At 30.5% G+C, this 18433-nt stretch overlaps 1 protein-coding gene across 2 annotated transcripts in view; it reads right to left on the bottom strand.

Annotated features, from left to right (window-relative positions):
• Window positions 1-1186: 1186 nt before the first annotated feature.
• Window positions 1187-18433, bottom strand: part of LOC145239768 (ubiquitin carboxyl-terminal hydrolase 44-like) — a 209742-nt gene continuing 192495 nt past the window's right edge. For both annotated transcript variants that reach the window (XM_080103205.1, XM_080103204.1), the window contains exons 15-19: window positions 17952-18084; window positions 10185-10253; window positions 6699-6807; window positions 4362-4561; window positions 1187-3325 (exon numbers count right to left, since the gene is read on the bottom strand). In XM_080103205.1, coding sequence (XP_079959331.1) covers window positions 2541-3325; window positions 4362-4561; window positions 6699-6807; window positions 10185-10253; window positions 17952-18084 — 1296 coding nt within the window. In that variant the 3' untranslated portion in view covers window positions 1187-2540. The remainder of the gene's footprint in view (window positions 3326-4361; window positions 4562-6698; window positions 6808-10184; window positions 10254-17951; window positions 18085-18433) is intronic.

The following is an 18433-nucleotide window of genomic DNA, read 5'->3' as shown; positions in this document are numbered from 1 at the left end:
CAAAAAGAATAAAAATTATTTTCAGAATTTATGAGGAAAAAAAGATTTAAAATAAATTATAAATATTTTACAAAATGAAGGGGGGGAAAAAGGAAAGAGAAGGGGGGGAAAAAGAAAAGAGAAGGGGGGGAAAAGAAAAGAGAAGGGGGGGAAAAGAAACGAGAAGGAGGGAAAAAGAAACGAGAAGGAGGGAAAAAGAAACGAGAAGGAGGGAAAAAGAAACGAGAAGGAGGGAAAAAGAAACGAGAAGGAGGGAAAAAGAAACGAGAAGGAGGGAAAAAGAAACGAGAAGGAGGGAAAAAGAAACGAGAAGGAGGGAAAAAGAAACGAGAAGGAGGGAAAAAGAAAAGAGAAGGGAGAAAAAGAAAGAAGGGGGGGAAAGAAAAGAGAAGGGGGAAAAAGAAAGAAGGGGGGGAAGAAAAGAGAAGGGGGAAAAAGAAAGAAGGGGGGGAAGAAAAGGGGAAAATGAAGTGAAGAGGGAAAATGAAGTAGGGAAAAAAGAAACAGAAAAGGAAAATGCAAAAGCAAAGAAAAAAAACAAAACAAAAAAAAAAAAACAAGAGGAAGAGTTACTCATACATGCACATTAATGTTGCTGTAGAAAAATGTCCAAATAGCTGCTTGCGAAAGTGAAATCTTTTTCAGGATAAAACTGTAACTGAGAACAAATCATGGCTACAGCCAACTTGTATCGTGTCCAAATAAAGGAAATCATTCAAGATGTGTAAAAAAAAAAAAAAATTCACTTGGTCATTTAATAGATTTGATAAGATTTTTTTGTAATGTCCACCCACTTGTCATGTATCAGCAAATTTACATCTTTTCAATCCAGACACATTTCTAAGCATTCGCTTACACAAGGTATGTATAGATGATAGCTATATTAGATTTAAATATTAAATCATGAAATAGTTGTATTTTGCTGCATATTAGTGTCACTTGAGTAAAAATTAATTATAAAAATGAACTCAAAATGAGGTTTGGTAAATGACTGTTTGGCAGTGTTTCCATTTATGAAAAGGAAAACGATTAATAATGGGTGATGTCCCTGGGATAATTTCATCTTATGAAAAAAATGTTCTCTTCATTTCATGTACAAAATAAAGATCAAAGTTCTTTCTTATTTTTTGTATACACATTTGGGAATGAATGAATACAAACTTGCTTATGCATAACATTTCAATCATTTTTTTTTTTTTTTTTTATGTAAAAAGGTATGATAGCATTTTAGATTAAAAATATTAGGTTATTGTACAAAATTCCTCCTGTATTAAAAAACAAAAATATAAACAAATCTGAATGATGTACATACTTGTGACAAAACAAAAATATCATATTCCAAAAATTATGTAAATTAACCAAATAGTTTCATTTTTATAAAAAAACATTTTTAATCAATTAATTTGTAGGCATTATAACATAAATCTTGTTAGTTTAAAATGCTTATCTCCTTGTTTTCTTCAATTGTTTTCAAAATGGCGAACAAGACAGCCACTCTTAGATTACTCATAAAATTTGATTTACATATTTAAAAATAAAACTAGTTAAACAATTTATGTGATTTTTCGAACGTGATATTTTTGTTTCATCATAGGTATGTACATAATACAGATTTTTTTGATTTTTTCATGGAGGAGGATTTCTGGACAAGCACCAATAAATTCTTTTAATTTTTCTGATAAATATAAAATAATTTTGGGGGTAATATTACAGTATAGTTAACAGTTGAGAAATTAAGAAATACAATAAATAGTTTTTACCAATTTGTCACCGACCTGCATGCATTTAATCTTCTGAAAATTGCCTAACCTTAACTAGAGTAAATCAGTTAAAATTTTTTTTTTTTTTTTTTTTATATATTACTTTTCAGCATCTCCCTCCCTCATCCTAGTTGTTATAAAAAGTGCTATCTTTATTTTTGTGTCATTTACGAAAGCATTGAACAAAATCTAATTAAAAAATGTTTTTAATTGAAAATAGTAAAAGTATACAGGTTGGTAGAAAAATTAAATTTTAATGTGTTTAGTTAAAGTTATTAGAATTCCCTCTATATCAAATGAAAATGGAGAAAAATCTGTATGATGTACATACCCATGATGAAAGGAAAATATCATATTCCAAAGATCACATAAATTGATCAAGTAGTTTTGCTTTCATAAAAAAAATTATTTTTAAGCAATTAATGGGAATTCATAAGCATTACAACAAATCTCGTTAGTTTAAATTATTGTTGACTCCCTTTGTTTCTCAAGATTTTTCAAAAGCAAAACAGCCAGTTTAGATATTCATAAAATTTGGTTTTCTTATTTCAAAATAAAAGTACTTTATCAATTTATGTGATTTTGGGAATATGATATTTTCGGTTCATACCTGGTACATAAATCATACAGATTTTTCTTTAGTTTGGTTTTTAATATGGAAAAATTCTGGACAAGAACTTTGTGGTATATGAATATATATTTTTGCTTCCTCAGATGTTAACTCTACTGCAAGATGACCACTTTTTTACTTTTTTTATGCATTCTTTTACACAAGAATCTTTATAGAGTAATTCTATGCCTTTTTGGTCTTGCCTTCAGATTCTCAGGTTGGCCGCTTTTTCGTTTTCGGTCGATCAAATTTACTACCTGCGAATCTATGGACTTTCTGTGTACAACAGAGGATCTCAACCTTGGGAGTCTGCTCCTCGTCTCATAGAAGCGAGGTGAAAGGCCAAGCCTATGCAAAATTAAACAAGGCATCGACAACCTTTTAAGGGAGGTCTGATCATTAGGTCCTAATATAGAAGTAAGGGTTGTTGTGTCTCTGTCTTTTGAGGTAGTTGTAGAATGTGTATTTGTGTGACTCTCGGGCAATGCGGTTACAGCAGAATTGACGAGTGTTGTGGGTGTAACAGGATGGTTTGTAGAAATAGAACAAGTGTCAAGATTGGTATCTGAGGATGTTGTCATGGTCGAGGTGTTGATTGTATCAGGAGTATGAGTGGTAGTGATGGGAAGGTTAACAGGTGTGTCAGAACGTTTGTAGTTAAAATTGGTATTGCTGTTATGTGAGTCACTGAGGGGCACGGAGTCACGAGGAGTTGGAGGAGTTGTGGAAAGAGAGGATGGAGTGGGAGGAATAGTATCGTTGTTTAAAACTATGTTGCTCGTAGAGTCAGTATTTGGATTGCTGTTGGTTGTCGTCTTGTCTACTGAAGATGACGAATCTGCTTGATGATCTCGAGTGGAATGAAGCGAAAAGATGAGGATGTAGACCTGAGATTTGAACACTTCTTTCACAGATACTGGCTGCACTCTTGTATCATTGCAATGAATCCAAGAATCTGAAATTAAATTACAGAAAAATTAAATCGTGAATGAAAGAAAAACGGGTAAATAGAAAGGCATAAACGAAAAAGAAAAGGCATAAACAGAAAAAAAAAGCATAAACAGAAAAAAAAAGCATAAACAGAAAAGGGTAAACAAAAAAAAATAGAAAATAAGTCTTTAAAAAGAGAAAAATGCTGGATTAATTCAGTTAAGGTAAAGTAATCTATTATTTCAAAAGGGTTAAAATATTGAAAGAATTAAGAGGGAGAACCAGTGTAAGGATGTATTCTAAAGATGTTTATAAATGGACTACTTTTAAATTATTAAAACCTACCAAATTTATTACAACAGAAAGGTGTACAGATCTTTAGACATGGATAGAAAATCAATTCTAACAATAAAATCACATAGATAATTAAAAATAAATACATAATAAAAATTCATATATCGAATTTTGTTATTTTTAGCGATAATTATATTCAGAATAAGTTACTTCTTCTGGAAGTTAAGAATCGTCTCCTCTACAACTGACTAGTCGGCCCACAGGGACATATATGAATACATATATGTACAGATCTATATAAATATAAACATGTATATTTGTATTATTTTGATTTTTCAGACTACTGTTTTGATCTTGAGTATTATTTGCACAACATTTTGGTCAATGTAACCTCCAGCCTTCTTCAAGTGCATGTTAATGAACTCAGGAATGTTTCTATCAAACTTGGGAATCTATACGGAATTCCGAACAGAACCCTTTATTTAATCCATGAGGCTCTCGTTCCATCAGCCATGACTGGATAGAAGTCCTAAATAATTCACAATTGTATTTTTGGTTCGCCCACACTTAGGATTGAACCTTCAATCTCCAGGAATGTAACATTTTGTTGTTGTATGGCATTCACTCTAAGCGGCTTCCTTTGAAGGAAGTACCATATTGTTGACCTCTGTATTAAGCTACCATAGCACAAAACGCTCAGTATATTTGATGCCTAAATGCATGAAACAAAAAAATTAGCCGTGAATAGAAATGAAAATGACACTTACTGGCTTCCTTGCTCCAACAGAAGGCTGTGTAATGTCCAGAGCCAAAACCTTGACCATGATGGATAATTATGGCTGATAATTTATACAAAAACTGAGTTTGTCCATTGTGAGTTTGTTCCAGACAAAATGGCGTCATGTTGAGAAAGTTATCAAATGATACATGAGTCCCGATCTTTTCTCGATGGTTACCTTTCGACCATCTAAAATAAGTAGAAAATTTGTCATTTAATAGAGATGTAAATAATACAGCCATACTACGGGCATCCAAATAGCCAAACAAAAAGACTCGTTTTTGGTACTGGAAAATAAGCACAAATTTTTTAGAATATGATACCCTGAAAACGTTCCAATTTTTTTCCATTACAAGTTCATTACTACACTAATATATATATATATATATATATATATATTTTGGGGGTGTTGTGTGCTGTGAGGTGCTGATAAATGGAGCTATTCAGGGAAGATAGTTGACATGTTAATCGACGAGAGATGCTGGTTCATGTCATGCCAATGTACGTGTTATTTTTGGAGACACATTCTCCTATGGGGCATTTAAAGACGTATACTGCATTTCTAGTTTTGAGCATACTGTTGTCGGATATAGGGTTATTGTTTCTTGATTGGTTTGTTTTTAATTTTTTGTAATAAATAAATCTTATTTTAGATTTTTTTTCCATGGTTGAAACATGTTTGTGTACAATATATTATTTTTTCGTCTATTTTATAATTTGCTTAATTTATTATTATATTATTATTATAATCCGTATAATTTATGATTCATCTCGTCGATTAACATGTCGCCTATCTTCCCCGAATAGCTCCATATATATATATATATATATATATATATATATATATATACATACATACATACATATATACATACACACACACAAATATCAATACAGCTACATTCAAATTTCTAAAGATTTATTCATCCTATTTTTTATTTCTTTCAATGTTAAAAATTCCATATTTTCTTTACAGCAACTGTTTCGTTATGTAGACTCAATCAGTTATTAGTATGTCAATTCTGAATATATTCATTGTACTCTTCAGAAAACGTAATTTATTTACCTTAGAAATAAAAACCCAGACATATTCATCAAGCCAAATATATCTATGTGTGCGTGTGTATTAAACTGCACTAACAAGCAAATAAAGTTTTTAAAAATCTCCAAAAGAATTCAAACAACCTTGTCCAAACATTCAAACAACCTTGTCGCAAATATAAACAAATTGTTAAATAAAATGAATTCCTATCCCATAATTCCTTGCAAAGTTTACAAATAAGAAACACATGAAAAAAAAAAATCACATGATAAGCAGCTATCAGTCACCATATATAACCATATGAATTTTTAAAGATTTTTCACATATTGGCTATGTAGACATATGTATAAATGAATGTAAGCTTTTGAAAAATAAAAGCTAAAACAAACAGATACACAATAGTGCAGCTTACTGCATTATTTATTAATCTCTGTGCATGAAGAGTAATGATATGATGGATGTGTTTTGTGAACTTACAAAACAGACTTAGATCTGATGACCTCAGAGGAAGATTAAATCTGGATAGTATAGAAAAATGTGTGCAAAAGAGAAAACTTTAATAGTATGGCCCTATTGAAAGAATGGATGAGAGTTGTTGGGTTAGTAGATGTAAAACTGAGTAATCGGATCAGTTGGTAGGGGAAAGCAAAGAAAAATGTGAGGAACTGATTAAAATGGATTCGAGAACCCCCACCCCAAAGGGGGGGGATAAATGAAGATCCGGTCAAAGATAGGTTAGTTTGGAAATCAATTTCTAAAAGCAGTCCAACACATGCCAGCATGTAAAAACCGAATATGACGAGGATTGTTAATTTGCATTATTCAAACTACTATTCTCGGCTAATGTAAACTCTGACCATCTTCCAGTGCATCCTTTTTTTTTTTTTTTTTTTTAAATTTGGAAATCTTTTATGTTGTAAAAATGGCTTTCTTTTGTTCTTTTTATTTCAGAGTTTGAAAAAAAAAAAAAAAAAAAAAAAAAAACTTTTCAAGGGTTTTTTTAATCAGTATTAAAATTGATGACAACCTTCCAAATCAGAAGAACAGAAGAATATGTTTAAAAATGCATATTTACAAAATATTTGATGATACGTTTAAAAAATTCATATTTATAAAATATTGATTATGTTTATAAATCTATGATATAAAAATGCATATTTACAAAAGAATGATTTTCATAAGAAAAAACGGATATTGAAACAGTACAGTTTGAAAAGACCTTTTTGATGATTTTTAATCATCATTTTTGTATCAAAAAAGGAAAAAAAAAAGGTAGAACCTCACCTGAATCTTTTAAGATGCAGTCGTAGGATATGAGGTAGCTTACTGAGCATGAACTGCTTTTTTATCGCTGTATAAATTTTAGGGGAAGAATTTGGTCTTTTTCTTCTACCTATAAAAGAAACAAACTCAGTCTTACTTTTTTGTTGTTTAATAAAGTATCAAAATATAATTCAACAATGGCTGAAAACCTTAAACTTTTAACAAAGATGAATCATCATTACAGATGATGGGATAAGAAGCATTCATGGTTATTAGATTAAAAATAGCAAAGGGTTTTCTAAATCTATTTTGTATTTAATATCTTTAATACAGTATTCCCCAACCATTTTATCTTTGTGGAACCCTTCAAATAATAGCGATGTCGCAAGGAAACACTATGTAAGAAAATATATTACAATCTTATTTATTTCCCCTTCATAATCCAAGCAATATTTTTCTTTTTATAACCAGTTTAAGTTATAAAAAAAAAAAAAAATCATTTTTCTACAACTAGTTCATATACATAATAACTGGATCCATTTTTCGAGTTTATTCACAAATAAAAAGTTAACTGGAATTAAAATTACTGTATAAGAAAATTAATTACGTTTGAAAAAAATTACAAAAAACTTTGAAAGAGGCCTTTGCACATATTTGCAAAGGCATAATAATCTTCACTTATTTATCAGTATCTCTTGAAGGAACCATTGGAAAGTTCTTAAGGAACCTGGATCGGGAAACTAGGATCTACACTATCAGAAATATTTGACATTGCACAGGGTTGGTGGAGAAATCTTACATTCTCTTGCACTCACCTTGTAATATCATTACTTATATTTTTTTAATTCCTGCTTTTTACATTTCATATTATTCAATTTTAGGAGTGGAATCCAAAGGTATACTTAACATCGACTGAGTGTGTGTGAAAATGCAACAGTGACATTAGTGGAAGTAATGTTTGATCCATTTATAAATGGATAACCTCCTAAAAATGCATCCAGCATTTTCTCAAAGTCAGAACTTCATGTACACTCCTGCTTCAAGCCCTGAATCTCTTATTAACATTCTATTTTTTTTTTTTTTAATTACTATAATTTTTAAGTAATAAAATGAAAACATTTTCTTTTAATGGATGTTAAGCAGTCCCTTTGATCAAAATAAAATATACTTACTCAAATATACTGGGTAATATACTTACTCAAATATACTGGGTAATATACTTTCAGAATATATCTTGTTGCTAGACTTTTTAACTTGTTAAAAATGGGCAAAAGTTATAGCCTGTTCACTTAGAACGAGTGTTTTATGCCAAATTGATGGTTAAGCTTGTGCTCATTTTTGCATTAAATACTGATCCATGTTAATCTATTACTGTGTATTGAACAGATACCATAATACTTAGTTTGCTACACCTTATAACAAAGGTTGATACAAAATTTCTGCCAGATCGGCTCAGTAGTTTCTGAGAAAAAGTGAAACGGACAAACAAATTAAGGTTTTAGCCCCCAAACCTTAGAAGTTCAAGAACAGATACTATAACGTGTGTATATATAATATATTATACCGAGACATTATCAGAGAGAAATTATTAACTTTGATTTGGAAATCGGAAGGAATATGCTATGTCTACGTATGTAATCATTCAGTAACGAAAGATGTAGTCTAACTGTAGTAGAGAAATGCAGAATAGTACCCAGTGACAACTGGTAGCAGTGGTAGAACTAAATATATAGAGAGAAAAGTAGGGACTCCTTCCTCTTATAATGTTGCGATTGTGATGGTTTTCCACAGCATTTCAATATCACGACTGAATATGTATGTAACGACGTTTAAAAGTTACATAAGACGGTGGGTAAAAGTTAAGGCACAATAAATTTGTATGCGGCATCTGTTATTCCAAACCTACAGTAATTTGGTCCAGAGTGGAATTTCTGCAATCAAAATATATACAGATTAAACATTTATAATGGTTTATGCAATTGCTTCATTAGATAATAACTAAAACCGGAATTCCTACTTTATCTTTTGCTTTAATAATTTATCTCTCTCTGGGAACCTAATGATCACTAATTTTTCATTAAGAGAATAAAAATCATGTAGTGTTATGTACCGTGAGTTTCGAAGCCTTCCTTAAAATGCTCAATTCAAGTACAGATATTCTATCGTTCATCTTTAGAATCTATATCTATTAAGATAATAAAGTACTTTTCTGAGTTACTGAAAACTGTTTAATGGTTCCAGTACCTGGTCTTAAAATCTGTACTCTTCTCAAACAAAAATAGGATATCCTTCCTTGGGTTTGTATGTTTTGACATAGCTGTTTCGGCTTGACCAATCTAGTGTAGACAATTTGGCATGTGACCAGTTCGACGTCAAATTAGCACTTTGTCATTATAATCAGTTTTTTTTAAATTTCAAAAAAAAAAAAAGAAGTTTTTTTTTTAATAATTCTATTTCAATTTTATTGAAAGAAAAAAATTGAACTTGATTTAAAAAATGAACTTAAAAATAACCAAAAACACAAAAATAACACTCAGTCATCAACAACGAGATTTTCATATTGCTTTTCTTAATTAAAAAAAAAACAAACTTTAAAATAATCATTAAAAAAATTAATTATAAAATAATCAAAAGTTTTGCAAAAACATGATTTTTCCTTAAAATAATAAAAAAGTTAAATTGAACTTCAGACCATGTTTATTTAAAGCACACCACAAAAACAGACAACACTGTCGTCAACAACAAGATTATATTTTCATATCGTTTTTAATTTAAAAAAAACAAAAAAAAACAGTGCTTATGCACTTATGTTACCATGCTATTTTTTTAAAATAGTAGTTTCAAGTTAAATTGAAGTTTCACAATATCTTTTTTATTAAATTGTTAAGTGACAGTACAGATTAGTTACAAAACATCCTCCCCATGTTAAGAATGGCTTTCTAAATAACATTGTTCCAGCATGGTAACATAAATGCATAAGTACCAAAATAACTTAAATATTTTAGTTTTTAATCCTTAAAAAATTGATTAGGAAATAATTAACCAAAAACGTTTTGTAAAAAAAAAAAAAAAAAAAAAAAAAAAAGAAGATTTTTCTTAAAAACACTTAAAGTGATATATTTTCATATCGTTTTCTTATTTTCGTTAAAAATTTATAAAATCTTTATAAAAATGTAACTAACGTGGTCGACACCGAATTGTCTCTCCACTGAAATGTCCCATTCCCCCTTCCTTGAATGAAACATTCATAGAAAGGCTTCAACACTCACGATATACAACTCTACATGTTTTCCGTTTTAATGAAAAATAATCATAATGTTGAGAGAGAAACAGATTATTAAACCAAAGAGATGAAGTAAGAATTAGTTGTTAATCAAGAATTATACTTTTTTTTTTTTTTTTGCATAACATTCCAGTCACATGCGTTCTTGCTAATAAAAGATAAATTCTTAATTTAAATAGATTCACACTCCCTCCATAAGGGTCTAAAAATAAATCAAAACTTACTATTGCATGAATCGCATGCATAAACTTTTCCTTCCAAATATTCAGGTTTTGTAAAGTGAGAGAGCATTTCTGAAATAAAAATAAAATAAAAACTAAAAATGAAAAAAAAATAAATAAAAACAATCAAGGATTGTAAAAAAATAAAATTACCAAACTTTACAAAAAGCAAATTTAATTTAAAAAAATATATCTATAACTTGGTAGATTTGTTTTGAATGCAAGTACTTTTTAGGGTAGAAAGCTCAATTACAGAGCAATATTGACAAAATTGTAGGAGGTCACGTACCGCATCAAAACCCTGTGCAAGGAATCGCATGGAATACGAACATCAGTTATGTGATATGCCATATTATATACAAAACAAAATTAACATTCATATTTTCGCTGGAATTGGCTTGAAGTGAAGTTTCATAAATTCTATTTAACAGAGTAACACACAAGATGAGACAATTAAAAAAAGAAAAAGACTGGCACAAATCAATAATCAAAAATAAATACATTTTACAATGAAAGAAACATGTAAATCCATTGCGAAATAAAAAATTCAAGCATCATCTGCCAAACATAAATGCTAACAACTTTAAAGTTCACTTATCTGAGTAAATGTTTTTCTTTTGTTAATTGTCCATTTTCTTTAAGTAAATCATTTTTCTTTTCCTCTGACATCTTTTCATAACATGATTGCAAATTGAACTCCAATTTCTCTCTTCGAGAGTCCAGACTCAATTCATTGAATCACCACCATCCCATCCACCCTACACCATCAACTTCTGCTTCCTTCTGCAGTTTGAATCCACACATCTAGCTCCTTGCAATTCCAAAACATCAACTTTTACATCCCTCTAGTTTGACTCCCCAAATTTAGCACTAAGCCTTGCGAAAGTTGTCTGCTGAATTTTCTTCCAGTTTTTCTTATTAATATTACCCCCTTGTCCTCTATCACTAATATGTTAGCAAAGAAAAAAAAGAACATCCACATAAGTTCAGATACCCCCCACCTCCCAAACCCCGTTACTCTGTACCCTTTTCTCTTTTGTTAGAATTATTTGTACTCAAACTTTGTAAGGTAATTTGCATAAAGCCACTTATGCAAATTACCCACTATTACTTGGAGTTGCTTGCAACAATAAAAAAGAAAAAAAGATTAACAGCGAGCACTTCTCAAAAATTACTCTCTTTTTCTGCAACAAACAGAAACTCCTCCAGAACAACTGTTTTGGAAACTTTAACCTTTACTTGTAAATATACGTTATTTTAAATACAAGAATTTTATTGTGTTATTCTTTCTCAAAATTAACCAAGTTGTTCGGATAACAAGGAACCAAGAAAAGAGAGGTGCGTTAGAAATAAAAAAAAAAATTTCTAACATATTTCCAAAACAGTTAACATTGTGGTATTCACGTCTATAACATTTAATATGGATAACCAATGAGGAATGAACCTTCTCCAAGTGATGTTACCTCAAGGATGGATACTCCACAAGAGAGAAATTATTATTCTGGATCCAAACTAACGGTATACTATGACATATTCAAAAAACTTTTCTGGAACATACTTACTCGAGTTTTATAAAACGTGAATTTGGGATGCTCAAAACGTACAAAAAACTCTACCCGCGTGGATATTAAAATTAATTATTTCTTTGCACTTGTAAAAAAAAAAGAAAAGAAAGTGTTTTGACGAAACTCTACCCGCGTGGATATTAAAATTAATTATTTCTTTGCACTTGTAAAAAAAAAAGAAAAGAAAGTGTTTTGACGAAACTCTACCCGCGTGGATATTAAAATTAATTATTTCTTTGCACTTGTAAAAAAAAAAGAAAAGAAAGTGTTTTGACGAAACTCTACCCGCGTGGATATTAAAATTAATTATTTCTTTGCACTTGTAAAAAAAAAAGAAAAGAAAGTGTTTTGACGAAACTCTACCCGCGTGGATATTAAAATTAATTATTTCTTTGCACTTGTAAAAAAAAAAGAAAAGAAAGTGTTTTGACGAAACTCTACCCGCGTGGATATTAAAATTAATTATTTCTTTGCACTTGTAAAAAAAAAAGAAAAGAAAGTGTTTTGACGAAACTCTACCCGCGTGGATATTAAAATTAATTATTTCTTTGCACTTGTAAAAAAAAAAGAAAAGAAAGTGTTTTGACGAAACTCTACCCGCGTGGATATTAAAATTAATTATTTCTTTGCACTTGTATTCAAATTTCGGTACTTATTCATACCTACTAAAATAAATGGCTATTAAGGAAGACGTCACCATGGAGGGAACTCTTAAAAACCTTCTGGGAGAAGAAAAACCCGAGGATATGAATATTGAAATGATACGAGAAAAATTACTGTCTTTTAAACGAAACCGGGCTACACATAAAAGAAAAGTAACAATGTACTTTAATAGCCTGGAGACCATGTATGACAATTCTACCCTGAATACTTCCCTGTGTAATAAAACAGTTAAAAGCCATTGATGATGAAGTGTCCAAAATCAATTATTGGAATGAGGTAATTAATACCTTTTCACAAAGGGTTGATTATAGTATTAAAGACGAAGAAGCCTTGAATAATGAATTAGATAGTCAAGCCGAATATAATGTTTCTATCTTAGTGAGTACAGACAAATACGAGGACTATTTAACCAGTAAAGATGACAAGACTCCTCCTTCAACGTTGTCTATTGAAGAAACTTTAAGTGAGGGAAAACCTCCTCCTTTGAATTGCAGCACTTTTTCGGGAAATGAAAAGGACAAGTTCGCCTTCCACAATTTTTTAATTCAATTTAACAATGTGATTGATTCTAGAAGGAAATTGTCAGACTCAGCTAAACTGTCTTATTTGGTCGGTTACTTGAAGGATTATGCCTTAAAACAAATAAGACATTTGTCAATAACCGATACGAATTATAAAATTGCTTTAGATTTATTGAAAGAAGAGTTTTTAGATAAAGCATATATTATCGACGAAACATTAAAAAACATATTAAAAGCTAAACCTGGTGAGGAATATAGTCCAGAATATTTGAATGTTAAATATTATATATCAGAAATAAGGGCCTACTTATATGAGCTAAAACAATATGAAATTGATTTTTTGGAAGAGGGTTCTTCTGGAAATATTCTAATTAGTCACATTATTATGACTAAACTTCCCAAAGTAGTTGTTAAAGAATTAATTAATAAAGTTAATAATAATTATCCCAACTTAAAGCAAATATTCGATAACTATAGGGATATTTTAAAAACTCTAACTCGGACTTTAACTATAAAAAATATTGCTAAGGATAAAAAAAAATCCAGTAGCTATGACTTTAAACGTAATTTTAAAATAAACCCAAAAGATAAAGTACCAACGGTAAAAAATTTCAAAGTACAAGCTATAAAAAAATCCGTGTGTAAGCTATATTCCTCTGAAGGACACTACTTCGGAAAGTGTGAAACTTAGCCTAATTATGAGGCTAAACTAGCAAGAATCTTAGAACTGTCCTTGTGCACCAGATGTGCTGGTTCAGGTCACAATGAATCAGAATGCTATGGAAAAAAGGGGTTCTTAAAGTTTCTGTGTCTCACATGTAAAAAAAAAGAACATGTAACTTCTTTGTGTCCTACTCAAAAGGCTGTTCAAACAAACTTGTGTTACGCCTTGAAAAATACGGACACTTGTAATATGTTACCTACTATGACCCTAAATTTAAAATGTGGTCATAAGCAAAGACAAGTTAGGTGCTTAATAGATTGTGGCAGCCAAAGATCTTTTATAACAAAAGAAGCTGCTCTAGCATTATCCCCAAATTATAATGAGTTGTTCTCATCAGAGCATGAGATACATAGTTATTTAGGACGGCAAGTTAAGAAATTTAAACAAATGTCTACTGGTGTAAAATTAAAGAATAGAATGTTTTTTGTTCCGCTATTGGTAGACGAAAGCATGAATATAAATTACACGATTCACGGAATGAAAGATGTAATTAATAAATTAAAATTACAGGGTGTAAATCTGCTTGATGAGTCCTTTTACTTAAATAAAGAACACGACACTATTGAAATAGATATGCTCATGGGGATTGACATAATTCAATATCTTTCCTTTTCCATAAAAAAGATAGGGGGTGGTTATAACTTTATCATAGATGATAGGGTAGCTCCTATTGGAAACATTTTCAATTTTATCAGTTCAGCCGAGAGAAATGACTTGCTTAACACTCAATTAAAACCAATAAAAAAAAAATAATAAAACAGTAATTAACCTAATAATGGATCCCCTTAAATCGTATTTCAATCCCTTAGAGAATATTTTATCCGACAGTGAAGTAGACAACGGCTTGGAAAATCTCTTTAGTCTTGAATCTATGGGAATAAGGCCCAATGATCAAGAATCTATTTCCTTTGACAACAAGCAAATAAGTAAATTTAGGGAAGGAATAAAACAGATCGATGGGCATTTAATGAGTATTTCACCTGACCATAAGGGAACAGTAAATGTTAATTGTAATCAAATAATTAAAACAAAAAACTGCCATTTTGGACATTGAAAAATATTCTGATTACAATAAATTATTGAGAATAGCAAGTTTATTGTTCAAACCGTTTTGTAAGAAAAATAAATGGTGTTAATCCATTGAAGAAAGCAAAAATGTACTGGATAAGGTTAATACAGAATGAGCATTTCTTCAAGTAGATTGACTTTTTGAAATCACAGGACAAAAGTAATAAAAATGTCCCCACTTTGGTTTCAAATTTAAATTTATTCATAGACTCTGATGGAATTTTGAGATCTCAAGGGAGGATAAGCAAATGCCTATATTTCAACTATGAAGTATATAACCCTGTGTTATTGCCTAAAAGGAATAAATTTTCGTCCTTATTCATTAACTATTGCCATGCTAAGGTGCAACACATGGGAATAGGTACCACATTAAATTATTTGCGAGGGCAAAGTGTGTGGATTCCCCAAGGTTTGACTGTTGTAAAGGCAGAAATAAATAATTGTTCAACCTGCAAAAAGTATAATGCTTTGGCTTATAAATATCCTAAAGTTGTGGATATGCCTAGGCATCATGTCGATTTAGTGAAACCTTTCAATCATGTGGGAATCGACTACACAGGTCATTTGTGGGTAAAGAATGAAGTGGGTGGAAGTACAGTAAAAATGTTTGTTTTAATATTTACTTGCCTTAACATAAGGGCAGTCCATTTTGAACTGCTACCCGATATGTCCACCCGAAATTTTATGCTGGCCTTTCAGAGATTTTGCAACATGTATTCTGTACCTCAATTTTTATACAGTGATAACGCTATAACCTTTAAAAAGGCAGGTTGTATTCTTGAAAGTTCTCTACAATCAAAGACGTTTCAGGAAGAACTAGAGAAATTAGATATCCGACATATCAAAATCCCTTTATGTTCGGCTTGGGAGAGATTGATAAGAGTTCTTAAGGGTTGTCTATTCAAGGTCATAGGAAGATCTAGACTTAGTTATTTTGAACTTTTAACAACATTGTCAAATATTAAGTTGGCTATAAATTCTAGACCTTTAACTTATAGATTAAGCTCTCCTAATCTTGAAATTAGGACTCCTAATTCCTTTTTGAGAATATATGGGAATTCCTCTTTAGTTCTAAAATCTGAAGAGGAAGAGGTTTGGCAGGAAGAACCTGACTCAAACTCATTAAATAAAACTTTAAATTTTCAAGAAGAAATAATATTAAAATTTAAATTATTATGGTATGAAAGCTATTTGCTAAGTTTAAAGAACATGGCAGGAATATTTACCAAAATAAATGGGAAAATAGAATAAAAGTAGGGGATGTCGTATTGATCAAATCCACGACTAAATCGAGACCCTTCTGGATGCTGGGCAAGGTTTTAGAAAATGTAATAGGGTTTGACAATAAAATATGAGCTGTTAAACTGAAGCAAGGTAATGGGGCAATAGAGTATCACTCCATTTCTAACCTATACCCTATGGAAATATCATGTCCCCAAGGTAATACTCGAATGGAAGAACCTATCAGTAAGCCTTTCCAATTGATTCCAAAAATTCCAAAATGATTCTAGTGAAGGACTTAATGATAAAACACTGCAATTAGGCAATAGTAATAGTAATGAAGAGGTGTCCAATCAACTCAGAACTAGACCCAAACGCAAAGCCTCTGCCAAATTCTATCAAATGATGAAAGATAATATTGATTATCTGTAATAATTAAACAAATTCAACTTTCCTATTAAAAAAAAAAAAATTGTTCTTGGCATTGAATGACCTAAAAAGGTTGATACCAAAAAAAAAAAAAAAATCAACCATCCAACAATTTAAAAAAAAAAAAAAAATGAAAAACAAAGATATAGAAAAATAAAATGGCAAATTATTTTTTTATAAACTCTTTATATATATTTCAGAGACATCTCTCCTGTTTTTATTGCAATAAACGTATTGCAATCTTCTTGGAGGGAGTGTGTTAGAATTATTTGTACTCAAACTTTGTAAGGTAATTTGCATAAAGCCACTTATGCAAATTACCCACTATTACTTGGAGTTGCTTGCAACAATAAAAAAGAAAAAAAGATTAACAGCGAGCACTTCTCAGAAATTACTCTCTTTTTCTGCAACAAACAGAAACTCCTCCAGAACAACTGTTTTGGAAACTTTAACCTTTACTTGTAAATATACGTTATTTTAAATACAAGAATTTTATTGTGTTATTCTTTCTCAAAATTAACCAAGTTGTTCGGATAACAAGGAACCAAGAAAAGAGGTGCGTTAGAAAAAAAAAAATTTCTAACACTTTCTCTGTAATACAAGGAGGTACAGCGAAAAATGCAGACAGCGTAGCATGGCGTTATTCGTTTTGCTTTCTTCCTATCTCACTACAGTGAATTTGGTGATAATCGTGTACACATGCATGTGTTTATATTTTCTTGCAGATAGTTTAGTTTGGATTTTCTGTCTTTAGTGTTTCAAACATAAAATTAACATTTTATTTTTTCATTATTATTCACATGTTTCAGCTGAGTGGCATGAAATTTGGCTACTATCCTCTCATTAGTTAACTGCTCAATCAGTGTAATCTGGATGATTTGAGAGTATGGTAGCCCCCCCCCCACCCCCACCACCACCACCAGATTGTGTATCCTACTCAAAAAGCAAATAATTTCATATGGCATCACCTAAAATTAAATGTTATTTTTACACATTTGAGTCCTCTGTATGTTTTCCTTCTAAACTAATATATATTAATATTGGAACGATTAATCGGAATCAGAAAACTCAGAACTTTAGACAGTATCGGAATTAGTATTATAATCAGATTCGTGTCTATTTTTCCATGCGAAAAACGATTCTTTTGTCATTTTTATTTGATTTTGTTTAAAGCAAAATCTTCCCTTGTCAATAGTAATGATAAAAAATTTTTTTGTTTTAAACTACCAATAAATTTTAAATCTATAGATCATTCCCCACATGTGTATTTTTACGTTTAAGGAAATATTTGCACATTTAACATGTTTTTACAGTAACCATAATCGTTAAGATCGATTTCTATAACACACAAACAAACATTATTAATTTTTTGTCCTATTTCATGCTTGAGGTGAGATATTTCATGAATGACTTCCAACTTTTCCTGTCTGCTGCCATTTCACTTAAACCGCTCACCAAGATTAGGTCATTATGAACTGATCTTCTCCATATCTTACACTGCCGATCACGTGGCTTTAGAGCATAGACGTTAACTGACTTTACATATAAGTAAAAACAGAAAATAAATAAATTGATTTACCTGTGATATGGCAAACATTACTCGCTATTCTTCCATTCGGGGAATTTCTTTGGTAACGAGAAGGAAATTCCAAAGATAAATCCATAAATGGCTCATATGTTTGACACTTGTGTCCACAAGATTGGCAAGTCACCTACACCAAATAAATGATAAGAATAAAATAAAATAAAAATAAATACAATATTTCGTTCACATTTAAAGTAAACAACATTTTTTAAATGAATAATATAAAAATCATTTTTTGTAATGAGAAAAAAAATTCTTACAAATATTTTGGTAAAAGAGAAATGGTCTACTTGATAATGGCTTCCGTTGTGAAATCAAAAATTGGCAAGAAGTGTTTATCAAACAAACAGCACCTCACCATTTTTGACCGTTTAGATTTTGGTATAATTTTTAAACATTCCAATTACAAAAAAAAAAGTAAATGAACTACTAAATTCACTATTTCAAAAAATATTTGTAAAAAAAAAAAAAATCTT

This window comes from Euprymna scolopes, chromosome 19 (assembly GCF_053919585.1).
Source record: "Euprymna scolopes isolate OS-2025 chromosome 19, ASM5391958v1, whole genome shotgun sequence".
NCBI classification, from domain to species: domain Eukaryota; kingdom Metazoa; phylum Mollusca; class Cephalopoda; order Sepiida; family Sepiolidae; genus Euprymna; species Euprymna scolopes.
Note: the sequence above shows the minus strand (reverse complement) of the source record. Positions and strands in the feature narration are given on the sequence as shown.